The sequence below is a fragment of the Ovis canadensis genome, chromosome 1 (genome assembly GCF_042477335.2).
Source record: "Ovis canadensis isolate MfBH-ARS-UI-01 breed Bighorn chromosome 1, ARS-UI_OviCan_v2, whole genome shotgun sequence".
Lineage (NCBI taxonomy): Eukaryota > Metazoa > Chordata > Mammalia > Artiodactyla > Bovidae > Ovis > Ovis canadensis.
The window spans coordinates 112,961,668-112,980,642 of NC_091245.1; the positions used below are offsets into that span (position 1 = coordinate 112,961,668).

Sequence of the window (18,975 nt, forward strand, 5' to 3'; positions counted from 1 at the left end):
CCTTGGTATTGTGAGAACCCTCCCTAAAACAGAGATGTTGCAAATAGTACCAAATCATTTTAGAGACACTGTCCCAACTGTCAAAATTGGAGGAATAAAGGAAATGGACAGCTGTGACCTCAATTTCTTTTTTCCCTACTGAAACTAAATAATAATCAGCTTTTCCTCTTTAAGATACTTATGCAGAGAGCTTAATTTCACTAACCAATAATAGAATGGTAGGAAAATTAAGAATGATTTTTCCCTGCTCCTCAGTCTCCCATAGGGGTTCCCTAGAAAGAGAAGCAAATGTGTGTCCTGGATACCTGAGACTAGAAGTTCCAAACTCCGAAAGTCTAAAGTAGAAATCACCAGCTTACAAGGTGTTATTGTAAAACATCACTCCAGGTTTCAATTTGTAAAAGGAATTAAAAGAAACTGAGAGTCACAAACTGCACAAAGTGATGGAATTTATTCCCTTCCCCTCCTTGTTAGCATTCCATTTTTCCATTTCTGAGGGTCTGGGCTTAGGAGCTGGCTTTCTGTCTCACACCACACAGCTCTCAGCGGTAGAACAGGAGCACAGCTGCCTCAGTGATCTCCCGGCTGGAGCTGTAACCCCGGTGAGCTCCGTATCCATTCCAATCAAAGGAGGAGAAATCCCCACACTGCCAGGGACTGCTCTCTGGGAAGTATCCTCCTCCACCGATGCAGTGCTGGGGGGCAGGGAGAAGACACAACAAGGGGTTGGCTGTGGACACACCAGGGAGCTCTTAATGGTCAAATCCCCTGTAAATGTGGTCTTCTTCCTACTTGCCTTGACCCCTCCCCTGAAAAAACCTTTCCCTCCAGTGGACTCTGAAACCATGCTTTCCTGAATTCCTTTCTACTTCCCTTTATGCTTATTCTCAGACCCCCTCAACCATGCTTGTTCCTCAATAGATCCCCTAAAGGCTATTGATTCCTCACAATTCTGTCCACACCTCAATCTCCTGATGATTGTCTGTCTTCTCCCATGACTTTTGCTAGAACCAGCATAATCACCTATCACCAAGATATACTCCTAAACCTGAATGACCAGCCAGGTATTTTCTGGGCTTGAAACCCCATATCCAGCTGCCCTGTGAATGTCTCCACCTACATATCGCTAAATCTAAAACTCCACTTAAGCAAAACAAAACTAATTCGCTCTTTTGCTGCCCTTGAATCTATTTCTCCTCCTGTCACCCATCTTAATTGACAGCACTCAATCACCCAAAACAAAACCCTGAAGTCTGTTGCCTCTTTCACTTCCCATCCCCCACGTTCATTTAATCATCAAGAACTGCTGATTTCACTGTCTAGACATCCATGCTTGCTCTTTTAAATTTATCAAGGCCACCCTGGCTCAGGTCCTCAGTATTTCACACCTGTACCTTTACACCTGCCTCATGGTCTCACTGGAGAAGGCAATGGCACCCCACTCCAGTTCTCTTGCCTGGAAAATCCCATGGACCGAGGAGCCTGGTAGGCTGCAGCCCATGGGGTCGCTAAAAGTCGGGCACAACTGAGCGACTTCACTTTCGCTTTTCACTTTCATGCATTGGAGAAGGAGATGGCAACCCACTGCAGTGTTCTTGCCTGGAGAATCCCAGAGACAGAGGAGCCTAGTAGGCTGCCATCTGTGGGGTCGCACAGAGTCGGACACGGCTGAAGCGACTTAGCAGCAGCAGCATGGTCTCACTAACTCATTTCCCTGCTCTTGAATGATCAGGTCACTAATCTGTTCAAACTCCTCTTATGTGTCCCCTAACATCAGATTATATGTGTCCCATCACCTATAACATAAACTCTGTGTCCTGAACATAATTCAAAAGCCCCTCCTTGCCCTACTTCTTGCAAGTATTTCCAGCATCAGCTCTTGATTCTACACCATGTGCATACCATGATACAATTTACACAACAGCTCACTGCCCCCTCAACACACCATGGTCTATTAAATCCCAGTGATTTTGAACATGTCAGTCACTCATGCTCAAGGACACTACTCTGCCCCTTGCTGCCTATTGAATTTTACACACATCTTTCGACATTCAGCAAAGGTGTCACCTTCCTTCAGAATCAGCTGTGTGCCATTAGTACAGGTAGCAGCTCCTGTATTGTGTTCCCGGAGCCCCTTGTTTATGTTGCTACCACAGGCGATACCACATGAGATTGCAATCGTGCATTTATATCTCTCTCCCACTCAGTCTGAGCTCCTTAGGATGACTCTGTCAGCTTTGCATCTCTAATAGCTGCACTTTGTAGGTTCCCTAGCATGCGTTTTTAAGGAATCAGTGCTTGCAAGGGTACATGCAAATGAGCATTAATGAGCAAGATAAGGCTCCTTGGAAGCCAGTGTAGGGGAAACACGTCTCACCCTACTCCCAGAGCCCACACCTGCATCATCCTCCAAATCATAATCTAGGGACCCTTCCATGAAGACACAGCTATCACACCTCGACCGAGAAATGGACAACTGGTAACTGAACAGGGAAGTGAAGATGTCCTTGACTTCAGGGTCACGTTTCTCAGACTGACAGTTGTGGAAGGAAAAGGTACTGAATGAATATTCTTGTCTTTAGAACTCTGACTCTCTCTTCCTCCTGCCCCCCAACCATAAATGTCCTTCAGAGAGAGTCTCCACTAACCACAACTATGGTGCTCTCTTCTCAATACTGGGAAAAAATAAAAACATAAAGTTTCTACATTGAATGTAGAATAGCATCATGATCTCGACATAGGAAAATACTTCTTAAACACAGCATCAAAGTACTAATCATACATGAGAATACAGATAAATTGGACTTCAATACAGGAAATTATATCCATTAGACAAATGTACAAACTTTCAGTTATAAAATAAGTCCTGGGGATGTAAAGTATAGACTAGTGACTATAGTTAATAATACTGATTGGTACACTGAAAAGTTACTAAGAGAGTAGATATTAAAATTTTTTATCACAAGACAAAAGAATTTGAAACCATTTGTGATGGTGGATGTTGACTAGAGTTACTGTGATGATCATTTCAAAATACATAAAAATATAGAATCATTATGTTATATACTTGAAGCTAATAAAATGTTTATGTCCATTGAATCTCAATTTAAAAGCAATGCTGCTACTGCTGCTAAGTCGCTTCAGTCGTGTCCGACTCTGTGCAACCCCATAGACGGAAGCCCACGAGGCTCCCCTGTCCCTGGGATTCTCCAGGCAAGAACACTGGAGTGGGTTGCCATTTCCTTCTCCAATGCATGAAAGTGAAAAGTGAAAGTGAAGACATTCAGTTGTATCCGATTCTTCACAACCCCATGGACTGCAGCCTACCAGGCTCCTCAATAGTAACAATTTTAAAAGTATGTCCACAAAATACCAGCAAAAGAATAAAACGCAAGCCAAGGAGATTTACACTAAAACATCCCAATCAAGTGTTCCCATGCACACATAGACACACACACACAAGCCAGGGATCATCCCTAAACTCACGAACTCAGTGTTGCAGCCAGTGACTCTCATCCCAGCACACAGGGCATTGGCAGCTCCCTCATTGTTAAACACCCTGAACTGGACAAATCCTGCAACAAATTCTCCTGGAAAAGAGAGGCAGAGAAAGGCCTAAGTATTCAAAAGATGAACTGGAAACAATTTCCCTTTGACCAGCCCAGGGATTGCCTAAATCAACAGGTCAGGTTATAGCCCAGGACTCCAAGCCTAGGGGATGAAACCCAGCATTTCTGTGGACAGCGGCTGCTACATGCTGGCTCTGAATTTGGCTGGAAGGGAACCTCCTTCCATCTGAGCTAACAAGACCAAGACTTATGTTCACAAGAGTCACTTGTCTGCCTAGGACTCATAGGAGAAATTAGAGTCCACTGAGAGATCAGCAAGAAGACCTCCAGAGGTCCAGCAGGAATAAGCAATGATCAGAAGTGGCCATCGATTCATGTCAATGTATGGCAAAACCAATACAGTATTGTAAAGTAAAATAAAGTAAAAATTTTAAAAAAAAGAAGTTGCCATCGGTTTCTGCTGGCACACTTCTCATCCAATTACCATGACTTTATTTGCCCTACCTACCATTACCTGCTGTCATTGAAATAGTAAGTATAAAAACTGATGGTTCACATTTTCCCACCAAACATTAACTTTAGTAGTGTTAGTCTCAGTCGTGGTCGACTCTTTGTGACACCACAGAATGCAGCCCGCCAGGTTCCTCTGTCCTAGAGATTTTCCTGGCAAGAATACTGGAATGGGTAGCCATTTCCTTCTCCAGGGGACCTTCCCTACTGAGCTATCAAACCCACATCTCCTGTTTTATCCTGCTGAAAAAATGTCTTCTTTCAAATAATAGCTATCCATCATAACAAAAACAAATTTTTCTCACTACTTTTCAAGTAGTTCTCACCTGGGAACATTAGCTTGCCTTTTTGGTGTAACTATTATGTCACACAGTATATTGATTAAGAAGTCTGGCTTTATATTCTCTACAATGGAGAGGACAGTAATTCTAACTCCATAAATTTTTCAGGATGATTAAATGACACAAAACCGTGTCAAGTTTCTAGAAAACAGTTTGGTGTGTTGTATTGATATGTGTTCCATAAATGCCAGCAATCATTAATTGTTGTTATTTGCCCTTCCCCCAAGAGTGCAGCAAAGGATTGATGACTGGGTTCTGGAAGCAGATACTCACGCTGACCATTTGGTGAGTAATAAGATGCAGTTTTCTCAGCATCACCAAAGTCATAGTCGACAGGAATGGCTGGGCCGTTGTCAGTCCAGCACTTCCCTGCTCCATACTTCACTGGGAATTTCTACAGGGACAAAAATACAGATTGAGGAAGTAGAGGATTTAATGCCCTCAGGTGGCATTATTCAGACAACAGTCTGAATGATAGGGATTCTTTGCCATCCCTACTCATAGCTCAGAACCTAACCAGCCTCAAGACCCTTGTTTTTCTCCTTCTTTACCCACTCCCTTCTTCCCCAGAGCTTCTTGTGCTTCCTGGCTCACAGTTCCTCTGAGAGGCAGCACACCAGTTCACAGGGACCCAGAGGTAGGAGAAAGCCAAGCAGAGGTTCCTCTTAGTGCAATGACCAGAGCAAACTTACTCCTCATCTAAAACATTGGTTCTCTGTTCACCAAAAGACCACCGCCTACAGCCAGCCAGCAGCCCCATGTACCTGGTAGAGTCCAAAGAGATTATGCCCCAGTCTCCGGAAGAAGCCCGTGTTGGTGTGGTACCTCAGCAGGGAGCTGTTCCTCCAGTGCTGCAGGGGGGACTTGTTGGGCACATGCCAGATGCCCAGGTCCTGGGCCTGGATGTCGTAGTAGCCAGGGTTCTGCAGAGGGACACACACTCAGCCTTGCTGACCTGGGAGGTGCCACCAGCCAAAAAGAGACATACACAACCCTCACTTGAGCTGAGAGCTGTGGGCTTCAGGAGGCCAGGTGCCCAGCAGTGCTCAGAAACCCAACCTCCTCCAGCAGACGATGAGGCCGCACCACCCAAACAGCCTTGGTGGGAGGAAGCTGTCATTCAAGACATGGGCTTCTGTCTGTCATCTTCTCCAGCCCCACTTCCACCTCCCTGTCTCCCGCCCTCCCTTCCACAGGCTCTGCTCTGGCCGCACCCCACTCCCCATCCTTCCCACCTGGGTGCTCAGTACCTTGTAGTCATCGCTGGTGGCGGCCTCTGCAGACCCAAATGTGTTGTAATTGGCCCAGTTGCCATCGCCCTCTGGGTAGTCAGCCCTGTTGCCCTGCTGACTGGACCAGCGATCGCCCAACGTGCATTTCCCACGTATGTTGTTCTCATGGATGCTGGCCACCAGGGTCCAGCCACCACCCCCAGAGGTCATGTCACAGAAGGTCTGGTAGATGACACCATTCTCAGTGCGGAGGTGATACAGGCCATCTGCAGAGGGAACCAGCCAGAGACCCCCCTGTCTGAGAACAGGGAATCCCTGTCAGGCCCCATCACCAGAAAGAATTTGGGAAGTCAGAAATGTATCCTGAAGGCTCCTACACACACCCATTTCTTGAGGACAATTCTCTGTGGGTAATCTTAGAGCAGAAACACTGACTGCCTTAGTTCCAGGCTTCCTTTTCAAAAAGGCTTTATAAAGCAAACATCCAAGAAGACAGAGATGGTATCTCCCTCTGGATAGAGCCTCCTTCTGACCCCCCGAGGCCTGATAAGAGCACCTGACCACATCTCAAGTCCACATCAGGATGTGGCCTCTGCAACTCAGAGCTAAGGCCAGGCATGGTCACTGCCCATTTTATGAGATTCGGATTCCCTAAGTGCAGAGTTCCTCCTCATACTCAGCCCCAAAGAAAATAAGCTGTAATATCAGAAAAGACTTGTGCTTGCTTGATGATTCCAATTTATGAGCTGCTTGGCAAACAAATTACATGTGCAGATATCTCCTGGACCTCTTCACATCACTGTGATGGGACAGGACCAGGGAAACAACACAGGAAAAAGCTGATGCTCTGGCTACTTCTGCGTTAGTGAGTAATAAAGGACTATGTCTCTGCCAGAATCTATGACACTGGGGCAGACTAACTATTTAGCTTACTTACAAGGAGAAAATCTTAAGTCATCAGAGCTCTGGTTGCCAAACTAAGAGTCACCAGGAACACCAGAAACATTCTCCCTGTGTTCAGAAAATCATGTCTCCAAAAACTAGATGGTACCCAAAAGCCTCAAAATTCCCACTGGAAATATCCTAGACTGGAAGCTGGAGTCAGAGCAGACACGAGTGGTAGGCACACCCCTTTTGATCTCCATGACCAGGATCTGTAGCGAAAAAGGGGCCAAAAGGAGAGGACGCTGAGTTGGTTTATTACTCACCACCTGCGCTATGGCAAGTTTCTTTGATTTCCTTGCAGGTTCTGGGCAGGAAAGACAGGAAAGGGGCACAGATTTCGTTCCCCCAGAACTTCCCAACAGAAGGGGTCACTGTAGAGGATGTGAGGATAATTCTCATTAATAGTGTTGCACAGCTCACTCCAGCCTTCCTGGTCATTGACTCCCAGCTCCTTTCTCCTTCACAGGCTCATCACTGGGCTTTGCAGCCCCAGAGGTCAGTGTCTTCTCTGCTAAGACTGGCTGAGCCACCATCTAGTACAGGCTTAACTCAACCTGCATTCTTCTCCACAACTAATTAAACATGAAAATTATCTTTATGCCTATTGTGATAAATGGAATTGTGAGGATGAGGATTAGGGAAGAATGTTCCCTGGACACAACCCTGACCACCAAGCACCCTCCAGAAATCCCAAAGCCAAGGCCACGGGAGCGGGAGCAGGAGCAGCTAGAAGAAAACAGTCTTCGTCTCTAGGACTCCCCTGAGCCCCCTCAGCCATACAGAGACACAGACTGGGGCCCCAGGACAGGGCTTAGCTTCAGACCAAACATCCAGAGAGGCCAGCAATCAACACTAGGCCACAGCTCAATTTGGCTGCAAAGCGCGGCTTCTCTGCATCTCCACGACTCCCCTCTGGACCAGAACATCAGCATCCAGCCCAGCTCCACTCCCTCTGCTCCGCTGTGCACCTGGGTGAGCTCATGAAACTGCTGCTCCTGAGTGACTTACCTGCACCCCGCCCTCTGGCGGCCAGAGAGAGGAACAGCAGGAGGCAGAATCTGACACCTGGCCCCTAAAGAAAGCAGATGCAGAACATCATTGGCGGGTTCATTCTTTCTCTCCCTTCCACCCTTGCTGATCCATCGTTTTTCATCTTCCCATTATGATCTCTGAACTTTCTGCATATGGAAACCTCAAATGGAAAGTGACGGGATTCTGAGCATTCTCGAACCTCCTGGAATAGGCCCCACCTCATCCAAGAGACTTCGCAGCAGCATCCCATCCTCAAATCCTTAAGGGCCCACAGGTTCCTTTCTCTGAAACTCTGCATCCCTGAGACCAAGATCAGACCTGAGCTGGCATCGTGGCTCCCCACACACTCGGATCTTGTCTCAGACTCAGCTTCCTCACAGCACGGAGAGCTATCCCCTTCCTTCCTCACAGATACCAGGAGCTGAGACTTCCCTGCCAGGTGCAGACTCAGAGCTACTGCCTCTGCAGAGAGTCCTGACATGAGTGAAGTGCTGAGCCTTTATGGGGAGAGCAAAGCATGTGGGCCCTGCCCATCCCAGGCCACTTTGAGCTGCAAGCCCCTCCCTTGGGGCCTAAGCCTCGGCTCCAGCAATGAGAAGGATTGTGTAACTGTCTGGAGGGGCAGGAGGCAGCAGTCTTGGTCACACAGGTGACACTCACCATGAGGAGGGCGAGCCCTGCAGGGTCAGAGCACACACAGTGTTACCTTCCATAACAGACTCTTGGGATGGATGGGACCTCACAGTTCTCCCCTGCAGCCTGTCCTGCTCCCACCTCAGTCAATGCTCCAGGGCCTCACACACCTCCATCAGGTTGTCATCCTTCCAGTCTCTCCTGAAACTTCTCCATGAAGCCCGCCCTGACACCCCCACCCCAGGCAAGGCTGACGGATACTCCCCTGGCCTAATAGGGACTTCATCACCCGAAATATGACATGTGCCACACTGTCATGTCATTCGGTTTTAATTTGGAGGCTGAAATAATTGAAAATTTACAGAATATTGCGAAAATAAGAGCAGTGCAGACACACATATAGCCTCTACCCAGATCCCCTGTTAGTTTGTATTCTTCCCAATTTGCTTTATCATGCATGCCTTCTCTCTTTATGCACACAAAAACTCACACAGCCTTTCTTTCTTCAACATATTGAGGATAAGTTACATATATGAAGGCCTTTTCCCTAGAGAAGTATGTCCTTTCCCAATACAGATTTTCTAATATTAACCACAGTGCAATTATCAACTTCTATCATTAATTCTTTTTAATGTAACTGGTACTTTGCTAGGGCCCGCTAGCCTGGGAGTTCTACTCAGCTCAGCCAGAATTCATCAGACTAAATTTTTTCTGGCTTTCATTACCTCCCATTATTCGGAGATTTCCTGTCCACACTGAAGCCCAAAATCCCCAGGGGATGTTCTTGTTGTTATTCAGTCACTCAGTGATGTCCGACTCTGTGATCCCATGAACTGCAGCAAGCCAGGCTCCCCTGTCCCTCAGTATCTCCCAGAATTGGCTCAAACTCATCTCTATTGAATCAGAAATGCCATCCAACCATCTCATCCTCCATCATCCCCTTTTCCATCTGCCCTCCTCCTTTCCCAGCATCAGGGTCTTTTCCAATGAGCCAGCTCTTTGCATCAGGTGGCCAAAGTATTGGAGTTTCAGCTTCAGCATCGTCTTTCCAGTGAATAGTCAAGGTTGATTTCCTTTAGGATTGATTGGCTTTATCTCCTTGCAGTCCAAGGGATTCTCAAGAGCCTTCTCCAGCACCACAGTTCAAAAGCACCAATCCTTCAGTGCTCAGCCTTTTTTATGGTCCCACTCTCACATCTATACATGACTACTAGAAAAACCATAGCTTTGACTATATGGACATTTGACCATATTTGACTATATGGACTACAGGGTCAAAAAACTGATATCTCTGCTTTTTAATACACTGTCTAGGTTTATCATAGCTTACAACTAGATTTCACCATTCCACACCCATGTCACCATAACTCCTTTCAGCTCTGTCCACTGCCCAGGCTCTGGCTGACCACTGATACCTCATTTCTATCACCTCTGCTGCTGGGGCTGCTCTCGGGGTCAGATGCTGATGTCCAGGGCCCTGCTTCCTCTCACTCCTAGGCCTCCAGCCCTACATCTCTTTGCTGTCCAAGGTGCAGAAACCATCCAGCTTGTTCAGTGCAGAGGAAAGCAAATGCCTTAGACACATATAAACAACTATCTAATCCAAGGTCTGAAATGTTATTAATAACTTACACTTACCCGTGCACTCTACTACATCACAACCACCTGAATTTGTTTTCAGAGAGGACAGAGTTGGAGGGAGAGATGGAGAGAGGACTGACCTGTCTCCCATACATCTCTGCTGTTTGCTACAGCCATAGGGAAATGACCACTAATACCACTTAATCAGGCAATTTCTCAGGTAGTCATCCAGGTTGTTCACTGTGATTAACTCCCTTCTTTTTGGAGGCACAGGAAAGACTGCACCTCTCCTCTGTGAAGTTAAGTGGGCCATGGGACTTGTGTTAGCCAAGAAATGTGAGCAGAAAGGGTCACTTTCAGGCTGAAGCCTTTACCAGGCAGGGCACAAGTCCACACCATCCTTTTTCCAGCCTGAGGAAATGACCCCATAAAATATGGGGCCCTGGTTTGGTGGTACATTTATGTCTGATGAGGAAACTAATCTTCAAGGTTGGAAGGATGGCATTCTGTGTTTTGTTTAGGGGAAATCTAAATGTGTTGCCTGTGGTGTCTCAGAAGGTGTGTGATGTACTGACTGCACCGGGGCCTTAAAAGAATACCTCAGGGAAAAAAAATATCAGCACTGTCTGTCAGGTGTCTTAGTTCTGTATTACAAAACAGATGGTCTGGGAGAAAAAACAGTCTGTTTTGCAAGGAGAGATGAAAGGAATAACAGATTCTGGGTCTTCAGCAGGCAAATAGTGTGGAAAATTTTCTTCATAAATCATCTTCAACAGGGACAAACACACATGAACACACATAATAGCTCCCAAAACATTTTCCCATATGCACCTCAGTAACGAGCAAGTATTTTTCTATTTGGTATGCCACATACAGGGCCTCCCTGGTGGCTCAGACAGTAAAGAATCTGTCAGCTCTGTGCGAGACCTGGGATCGATCCCTGAGTTGGAAAGATCCCCTGGAGGAGGGTATGGCAACCCACCCCAGTATCCTTGCCTGGAGAATCACCTTGGACATTGAAGTCTGTGATATCTACAGTTCACGGTGTCACAAAGAGTCAGACACGACTGAATGACGAAGCACAGCATATTCCATGTAAAATAAGCTGACTAGTTACACAGACCCAACCTAGCAGCTGAGAAATGTTGCTGCTACATGATATCAAACTTCTAAAATTTGACTAGTAAAATTTGAGGGAATAAAGCAACACATTTGGATTGAGTCACCTTCCAGATGTTCATTCTTTGGCATCAACACATGGTATCATCCTCTGCTGAATACTGTCTCTAACATGAGACAGTTGAGAATATGTGGCCAAAGGCATATTCAGTGACCTCTACCAAAAAAGATATGTAGGTACTAGATGACACCTTAGAAAGTCCAAAAACCTCAGCCAGGGAAGGAAGGGTTGTGTCTGTAACTGACATTCTGAAATACAGTGTGCCTAATATCCAAAATCCTAATATTTGGGGTAATAACATGTATACAGTAATAACATGTATTACTGGCTTTTTAAAAACTATGAAATCTGAATTTATGCAACAGTATATATCTTGAGGATCACTTTGCATTAAATTTTCAAACTGAATACTTCTACACGCCTTTAAAATAATGTTGCCATATCTATTCTCACTTAAAAGCCCATCCTAATTTTATCCCAGTAAGTACACTAGCATTTCAACCTTACAGAATATCACAGTGTTGGAGAGTGTTTTGCCTATGTTCTCCTCTAGGAGTTTTATAGTTTCTGGTCTTACGTTTAGATCTTTAATCCATTTTCAGTTTATTTTTGTGTATGATGTTAGAAAGTGATCTAGTTTCATTCTTTTACAAGTGGTTGACCAGTTTTCCCACCACCGCTTGTTAAAGAGATTGTCTTTAACCCATTGTATATTCTTGCCTCCTTTGTCGAAGATAAGGTGTCCATAGGTGTGTGGGTTTATCTCTGGGCTTTCTATTTTGTTCCATTGATCTATATGTCTGTCTTTGTGCCAGGACCATACTGTCTTGATGACTGTGGCTTTGTAGTAGAGCCTGAAGTCAGGCAGGTTGATTCCTCCAGTTCCATTCTTCTTTCTCAAGATTGCTTTGGCTATTCGAGGTTTTTAGTATTTCCATACAAATCTTGAAATTATTTATTCTAGCTCTGTGAAAAATACTGCTGGTAGCTTAATAGGGATTGCATTGAATCTGTAGATTGCTTTAGGTAGTATACTCATTTTCACCATATTGATTCTTCCAATCCATGAACACGGTATATTTCTCCACCTATTAGTGTCTTCTTTGATTTCTTTCATCAGTGTTTTATAATTTTCTATATATAGGTCTTTAGTTTCTTTAGGTAGGTATGTTCCCAAGTATTTTATTCTTTTCGTTGCAATGGTGAATGGAATTGTTTCCTTAATTTCTTTTTCTACTTTCTCATTATTAGTTTATAGGAATGCAAGGGATTTCTGTGTGTTGATTTTATATCCTGCAACTTTACTATATTCATTGATTAGCTGTAGTAATTTTCTGGTGGAGTCTTTAGGGTTTTCTATGTAGAGGATCATGTCATCTGCAGTGAGAGTTTTACTTCTTTTCCAGTTGGATTCCTCTTATTTCTTTTTCTGCTCTGATTGCTGTGGCTAAAACTTCCAGAACTATGCTGAATAGTAGCGGTGAAGGTGGGCACCGTTGTTTTGTTCCTGACTTTAAAGGAAATGCTTTCCATTTTTCACCATTGAGGATAATGTTTCCAGTGGGTTTATCATATATAGCTTTTATTGTGTTGAGGTATGTTCCTTCTATTCCTGCTTTCTGGAGAGTTTTTATCATAAATGGATATTGAATTTTGTCACAGGCCTTCTCTACATCTATTGAGATAATCATATGGCTTTTATTTTTCAATTTGTTAATGTGGTGAATTACATTGATTGATTTGTGGATATTGAAGAATCCTTGCATCCCTGGGATAAAGCCCACATGGTCATGGTGTATGATCTTTTTAATGTGTTGTTGGATTCTGATTGCTAGAATTTTGTTGAGGATTTGTCATCTATGTTCATCAGTGATATTGGCCTGTAGTTTTCTTTTTTTGTGGCATCTTTGTCAGGTTTTGGTATTAGGGTGATGGTGGCCTCATAGAATGAGTTTGGAAGTTTACCTTCCTCTGCAATTTTCTGGAAGAGTTTGAGTAGGATAGGTGTTAGCTCTTCTCGAAATTTTTGGTAGAACTCAGCTGTGAAGCCGTCTGGACCTGGGCTTTTGTTTGCTGGAAGATTTCTGATTACAGTTTCAATTTCCGTGCTTGTGATGGGTCTGTTAAGATTTTCTATTTCTTCCTGGTTCAGTTTTGGAAAGTTGTACTTTTCTAAGCATTTGTCCATTTCTTCCACGTTGTCCATTTTATTGGCATATAATTGCTGATAGTAGTCTCTTATGATCCTTTGTAATTCTGTGTTGTCTGTTGTCATCTCTCCATTTTCATTTCTAATTTTATTGATTTGATTTTTCTCCCTTTGTTTCCTGATGAGTCTGGCTAATGGTTTATCAATTTTATTTATCCTTTCAAAGAACCGCCTTTTGGCTTTGTTGATTGTTGCTATGGTCTCTTTTGTCCATCAGCAGATGAATGGATAAGAAAGCTGTGGTACATATACACAATGGAGTATTACTCAGCCATTAAAAAGAATACATTTGAATCAGTTCTAATGAGGTGGATGAAACTGGAGCCTATTATACAGAGTGAAGTAAGCCAGAAAGAAAAACACCAATACAGTATACTAACACATATATATGGAATTTAGAAAGATGGTAATGATAACCCTGTATGCAAGACAGCAAAAGAGACACAGATGTATAGAACAGACTTTTGGACTCTGTGGGAGAGGGCGAGGGTGGGATGATTTGGGAGAATGGCATTGAAACATGTAAACTATCATGTAAGAAACAAATCGTCAGTCTATGTTTGATACAGGATACAGGATTTTGGGGCTGGTGCACGGGGATGATCCAGAGAGATGATATGGGGTGGGAGGTGGGAGGGGGGTTCATGATTGGGAACTCATGTACACCCGTAGCTGATTCATGTCAATGAATGGCAAAACCAATACAGTATTGTAAAGCAAAATAAAGTAAAAATAAAAAAATTTTTTAATAAAAAAAATGAATAAAATAAAATAAAATCACATTTCACAGGACACATATACATGAAAAACTAAAAAAAAAAATAATATCACTGTGTGTTGGGATACTGAGAGCTTGTTTTGTAAAGAAGGCTGAGTCAAAGAATTGATGCTTTTGAATAGTGTTGCTAGAAAAGACTTTTGAGAGTCCCTAGGACAGCAAGATCACCAGTCAATCCTGAAGGAAATCAACCCTGAATGTTCGTTGGAAGGACTGGTGCTGAAGGTGCAGGTCCAATACTTTGGCCACTTAATGGGAACAGTGGACTCATTGGAAAAGACCCTGATGCTGGGAAAGATTAAAGGCAGAAGAAGAAGAGGGCAGCAGAGGATGAGATGGTTGGATAGCATCACCAACCCAATGGACATGAATTTGAGCAAATTCTGGGAGATAGTGAGGGACAGGGAAGCATGGCTTGCTGTTGTCCATGGGGCTGCAAAGAGTCAGACACGACTTAGTGACTGAACAATGGCAACAATGGGTTACTGAAAGCTTGTTTTGTAGTCACAACTTCCTGGTGGCAGACCCAGGATTTAAACCTACACGTAGTCTATTCTTGAAGTTGCTAAGTATTCTTACTCCCAGATGCCTGTCTTTTTCTTTTGTAATTAATCTGTATCTATTGAGTAATTCATTTCTTTGACATTGTCAAAGTATAAAATATTAGCTTACGGATATGGGAAGCCATCAACCCTTTCCTGGGAATTGCTATAAGAGAAAAATAAATATTTGACTGCAATGTTATCAATTATATAATAAAGGCTTGCCTCAAAATTATGAAAATATATTGGAGGAAGTGGTTGGTTCTGTGATGGGGAAAGGAGGTAAATCTTTTTCTCAAAGAAATCATTGACTCCAGTGTATGAACAATATCAAATATTTAGACTATAAGGGGAATTTAAACTGAATCAAATATTAACAAAACGTCATCTAAAGATTGTGGCAGGTAATAATACTTCAATTGCTTCACATAAAACATACAAAATTCTTTTCCCAAGAACTAGATATATTGAAGCTAAAGAAGTATATTTATTCTGTGGTTACGGCCTTTCATTCTGTTAGTGTTAAAATCCTTTCTACTTTGCTGTACACCTAAACTAACACAACAGTGTAGATCAACTATACTCCAATATAATTTTTTAATGTCTTTCATGTAAAATGATATGGATTATAGATGACCAATTTTAGCTTCTTAGTCTTTGACAAATTCAGTAACATTATATTATTTCTCATGAAGTAAATGAATGTTATATAAGTGGTAAGTTTATGATTCTGTGCTGAGCCTAATCTAGCCCTGAGAAAACCAAAGTCTTCATCTCTAATGAGCAAGTATTTGGGCAGGAGCACAACTAAACTGTCCTCCTAAATGACAGAGAAGCAACCCTACAGAAGCTAGAAAACAAGCAAAATTCTCAGCTTCGCAGGGAACATTTCATTCCAAGAAGCTCATGGAAGGAGAGAAAGATAAGGGAAAGCTCCTTCACTCCTTACAAGGAAAATTCAGGGGCTGTGACAGTTTTGCGAAAAGTCTCCCATCCCTTTCCCTTTGGGGTTACATGCTTATTGTACAACTCTCTCTTCTTTCAGTGATGTCCATCTTTGCTTTACGTATTTTGAAGGTCTGTTGTTCATTGCATAAACGTTTATAATTGCTGTATCTTCTTGCCATATTGAACCATTGTTAATAAATAATGTACTTTACGTCTTACAAATTTTTAAGTCTAATTTATCTGATGATACTGTACCATTCCTGCTCTCTTTTTATTGTCATTTTCACTGTTGTTCAGTCACTCGATCCTGTCCAACTCTTTAAGACTCCATGAACTGCATCAAGCCAGGCTTCCCTGTCCTTCACCATTTCCCAGAGATTGCTCAAACTCATGTCCATTGAGTTAGTGATGACATGCAAACATCTTGCCCTCTGTCATTCCCTTCTCCTCCGGCCTTCAGTCTTTCCCAGCATCGGGGTCTTTTCCAATGAGTCTGTTATTCCCATCAGGTGATCAAAGTATAGGAACTTCAGCTTCAGCATCAGTCCTTTCAATGAATATTCAGGATCGATTTCCTTTAGGATTCACTGGTTTGACCCCCTTGCAGTCCAAGGGACTCCCAAGAGTCTTCCCCAACACTATAGTTCAAAAGCATCAATTCTTAAATGTTCAGCTTTCTTTATGGTCCAACTCTCACATCCATACTTGACTATGGGGAAAACCATAGCTTTGACTAGATGGACCTTCGTCTGCAAAGTAAAGTCTTTGCTTTTTAATATGCTGTCTAGGTTTGTCATAGCTTTCTTTCTAAGATGCAAGCGTCTTTTAATTTCATGGCTGCAGTCACCATCTGCAGTGATTTTGGAGCCCAAGAAAATAAAGTCTCTCATGGTTCCCTTTGTTTCCCCACCTATTTGCCAAGGAGTGATGGAATGGATGCCATGATCTTTGTTTTTAGAATGGTGAGTTTAAAGCCAGCTTTTTCACTCTCCTCTTTTACTTTCATCAAGAGGCTCTTTAGTTTCTCTTTGCTTTCTGCCATAAGAGTGATGTCATCTGCATATCTGAGGTTATTGATATTTCTTCCAGCAGTCTTGATACCAGCTTGCACCTCATCCAGCCCGGCATTTTGCATGATGTACCGTGTATATAAGTTAAATAAGCAGGGTAACAATATACAGCTGTGATGTACACCTTTCCCAACTTTGAACTAGTCCATTGTTCCATGTCCGATTCTAACAGTTGCATCTTAACCTGCAAACAGATTTCTCAGGAGGTAGGTAAGGTGATCTGGTATTCCCATCTCTTTAAGAATTTTCCACAGTTTGTTTCATCCACATGTTAAAGGCTTTAGCATAGTCAATAAAGCAGAAGTACATGTTTGTCTGTAATTCTCTTGCTTTTTCTATGATCCAACAGATGTTAGCTATTTAATCTTTGCTTCCTAAATTGAACTGAATTGATATTTATAGAGCCAAAGGTTGAGCCTTGGTAAATTTAAGAAAATCGAAATCATCTCAAGCATCTTTTCTGATGACAGGACTACGAGATTAGAAATAAACCACAAGAAAAAAACGCTGAGAATTACAAAGTTGCGGTGGCTAAACAACATGCTACTAAACAACCACTGGATCACTGAAGGAATGAAAAGATGCCTAGAGACAAATTAAAACAAAAGCTGGATGATCCAAAACTCACAGGATGCAGCAAAAGCCATTCAAAGAAGGAGGTTTATAGCAATACAATCTTACCTCAAGAGAAATTTGAAATAAACAACTTAACCTCATACCTAAAACAACTGGAGAAAGAAGAACAAACAAAACCTAAAATTAGTAGAAGGAAGGAATCATCATAGTAGAAATAAATGAAACAGAGACAAAGAAAACAATTGCAAAGATCAATGAAACTAAGAGCTGGTTCTCTGAAAAGATAAACAAGACTGATAAACATTTAGCCAGACTCATCAAGAAAAAAAAAAGGGGGCGGGGGACTCAGATCAGTAAAATCAGAAATGAAAATGGTTGAGTTACAACCGACTCGATAGACATACCAAGACTAAGAGACTACTGTGAACAACTGTATGCCAATAAAATGGACAACCTGGAAGAAACAGACAAGCTCTTAGAAGGGTACAGTCTCCCAAGACTGGACCAGTAAAAAAAAGAAAATATATGAACAGACCAAGCACTGAATTTGAAAACTTCCCAACAAACAAAAGTCTAGGACCTGATGGCTTCACGGGTGAATTGTATCAAACATTTAGGGAAGAGTTATCAAACCTTTATCCCTCTGAAACTGTTCCAAAAAGTTGCAGAGAAAGGAAAACTTCCCAATTCATTTCATGAGGCCACCATCACCCTTATACCAAAAAGAGACAAAGATACCACCAAAAAAAAAAAAAAGAAAGAAAATTACAGGCTAATATCACTGAAGAAAATAGATGCAAAAATCCTCCACAAAAGACTAGCAATCTGTATCCAACAATACATTAAAAAGATCATACACCATGATCAAGTAGCATTCATCCCAGGGATGCAAGGAACTTGCAACAACCACAAATCAGTCAATGTGATACACCATATCAACAATTTGAATAATACCACATGATCATCTCAATAGATGCAGAAAAGGCTGTTGACAAAACTCAGCACCCATTTATGATAATTCTCCAGAAAGTGGGCCTAGAGAGGACATCTGCTCTGCTAAGTCACTTCAGTCGTGTCCCACTCTGTGTGACCCCATAGACGGAAGCCCACCAGGCTCCCCCGTCCCTGGGATTCCCCAGGCAAGAACCCTGGAGTGGGTTGCCATTTCCTTCTCCAATGCATGAAAGTGAAAAGTGAAAGTGAAGTCACTCAGCCGTGTCCGACTCTTCACAACCCAATTGACCGCAGCCTACCAGACTCCTCTGTCCAAGGGATTTTCCAGGCAAGAGTACTGGAATGGGGTGCCATCGCCCATAGCTCAACATAATAAATGTCATGTATGACAAACCTACAGCTAGCATCATCAGTTCAGTTCAGTTCAGTCTCTGAGTCATGCCCAACTCTTTGCAACCCCATGGACTGCAGCACGCCAAGCCCCCCATCCATCACCAACTCCCAGAGTTTACTCAAATTCATGTCCATTGAGTCAGTGATGCCATTCAACCATCTCATTCTCTGTCATCCCCCTCTACTCCAGCCTTCAATCTTTCCCAGCATCAGGGTCTTTTCCAAGGAGTTAGTTCGCATCAGGTGGCCAAAGTATTGGAGCTTCAGCTTCAGCATCAGTCCTTCCAATGAATATTCAGGACTGATCTCCTTCAGAATGGACTGGTTGGATCTCCTTGCAGTCCAAGGTACTCTCAAGAGTCTTCTCCAACACCACAGTTCAAAAGCATTAATTCTTCCATGCTCAGCTTTCTTTATAGTCCAACTCTCACATCCATACATGACTACTGGAAAAACCATAGCCTTGACTAGATGGACCTTGC

At 43.0% G+C, this 18,975-nt stretch overlaps 1 protein-coding gene across 1 annotated transcript; it reads right to left on the reverse strand.

Moving 5' to 3' along the window:
• Nucleotides 1-432: 432 nt before the first annotated feature.
• LOC138430135 (intelectin-1-like) lies at nucleotides 433-8,166 on the reverse strand. The gene is made up of 8 exons (XM_069572035.1): nucleotides 7,948-8,166; nucleotides 7,606-7,669; nucleotides 6,861-6,968; nucleotides 5,671-5,918; nucleotides 5,185-5,343; nucleotides 4,694-4,814; nucleotides 3,487-3,590; nucleotides 433-695 (listed from the first exon to the last, which is right to left on the reverse strand). Exons 1-8 carry the CDS (start codon nucleotides 7,957-7,959, stop codon nucleotides 543-545), a joined length of 969 nt encoding a protein of 322 aa, XP_069428136.1. The 5' UTR covers nucleotides 7,960-8,166; the 3' UTR covers nucleotides 433-542.
• Between the last annotated feature and the right edge of the window lie 10,809 nt (nucleotides 8,167-18,975).

Bases quoted from the DNA above. Each gene is read 5' to 3' on its own strand.
- LOC138430135 (XM_069572035.1), bottom strand. The intron at 5,344-5,670 runs GTACTGAGCACC...GTCCCTCTGCAG, and splicing joins CCACCAGCGATGACTACAAG to AACCCTGGCTACTACGACAT. The intron at 696-3,486 runs GTGAGTTTAGGG...CCTGCCCCCCAG, and splicing joins CTGGCTGCAACACTGAGTTC to CACTGCATCGGTGGAGGAGG.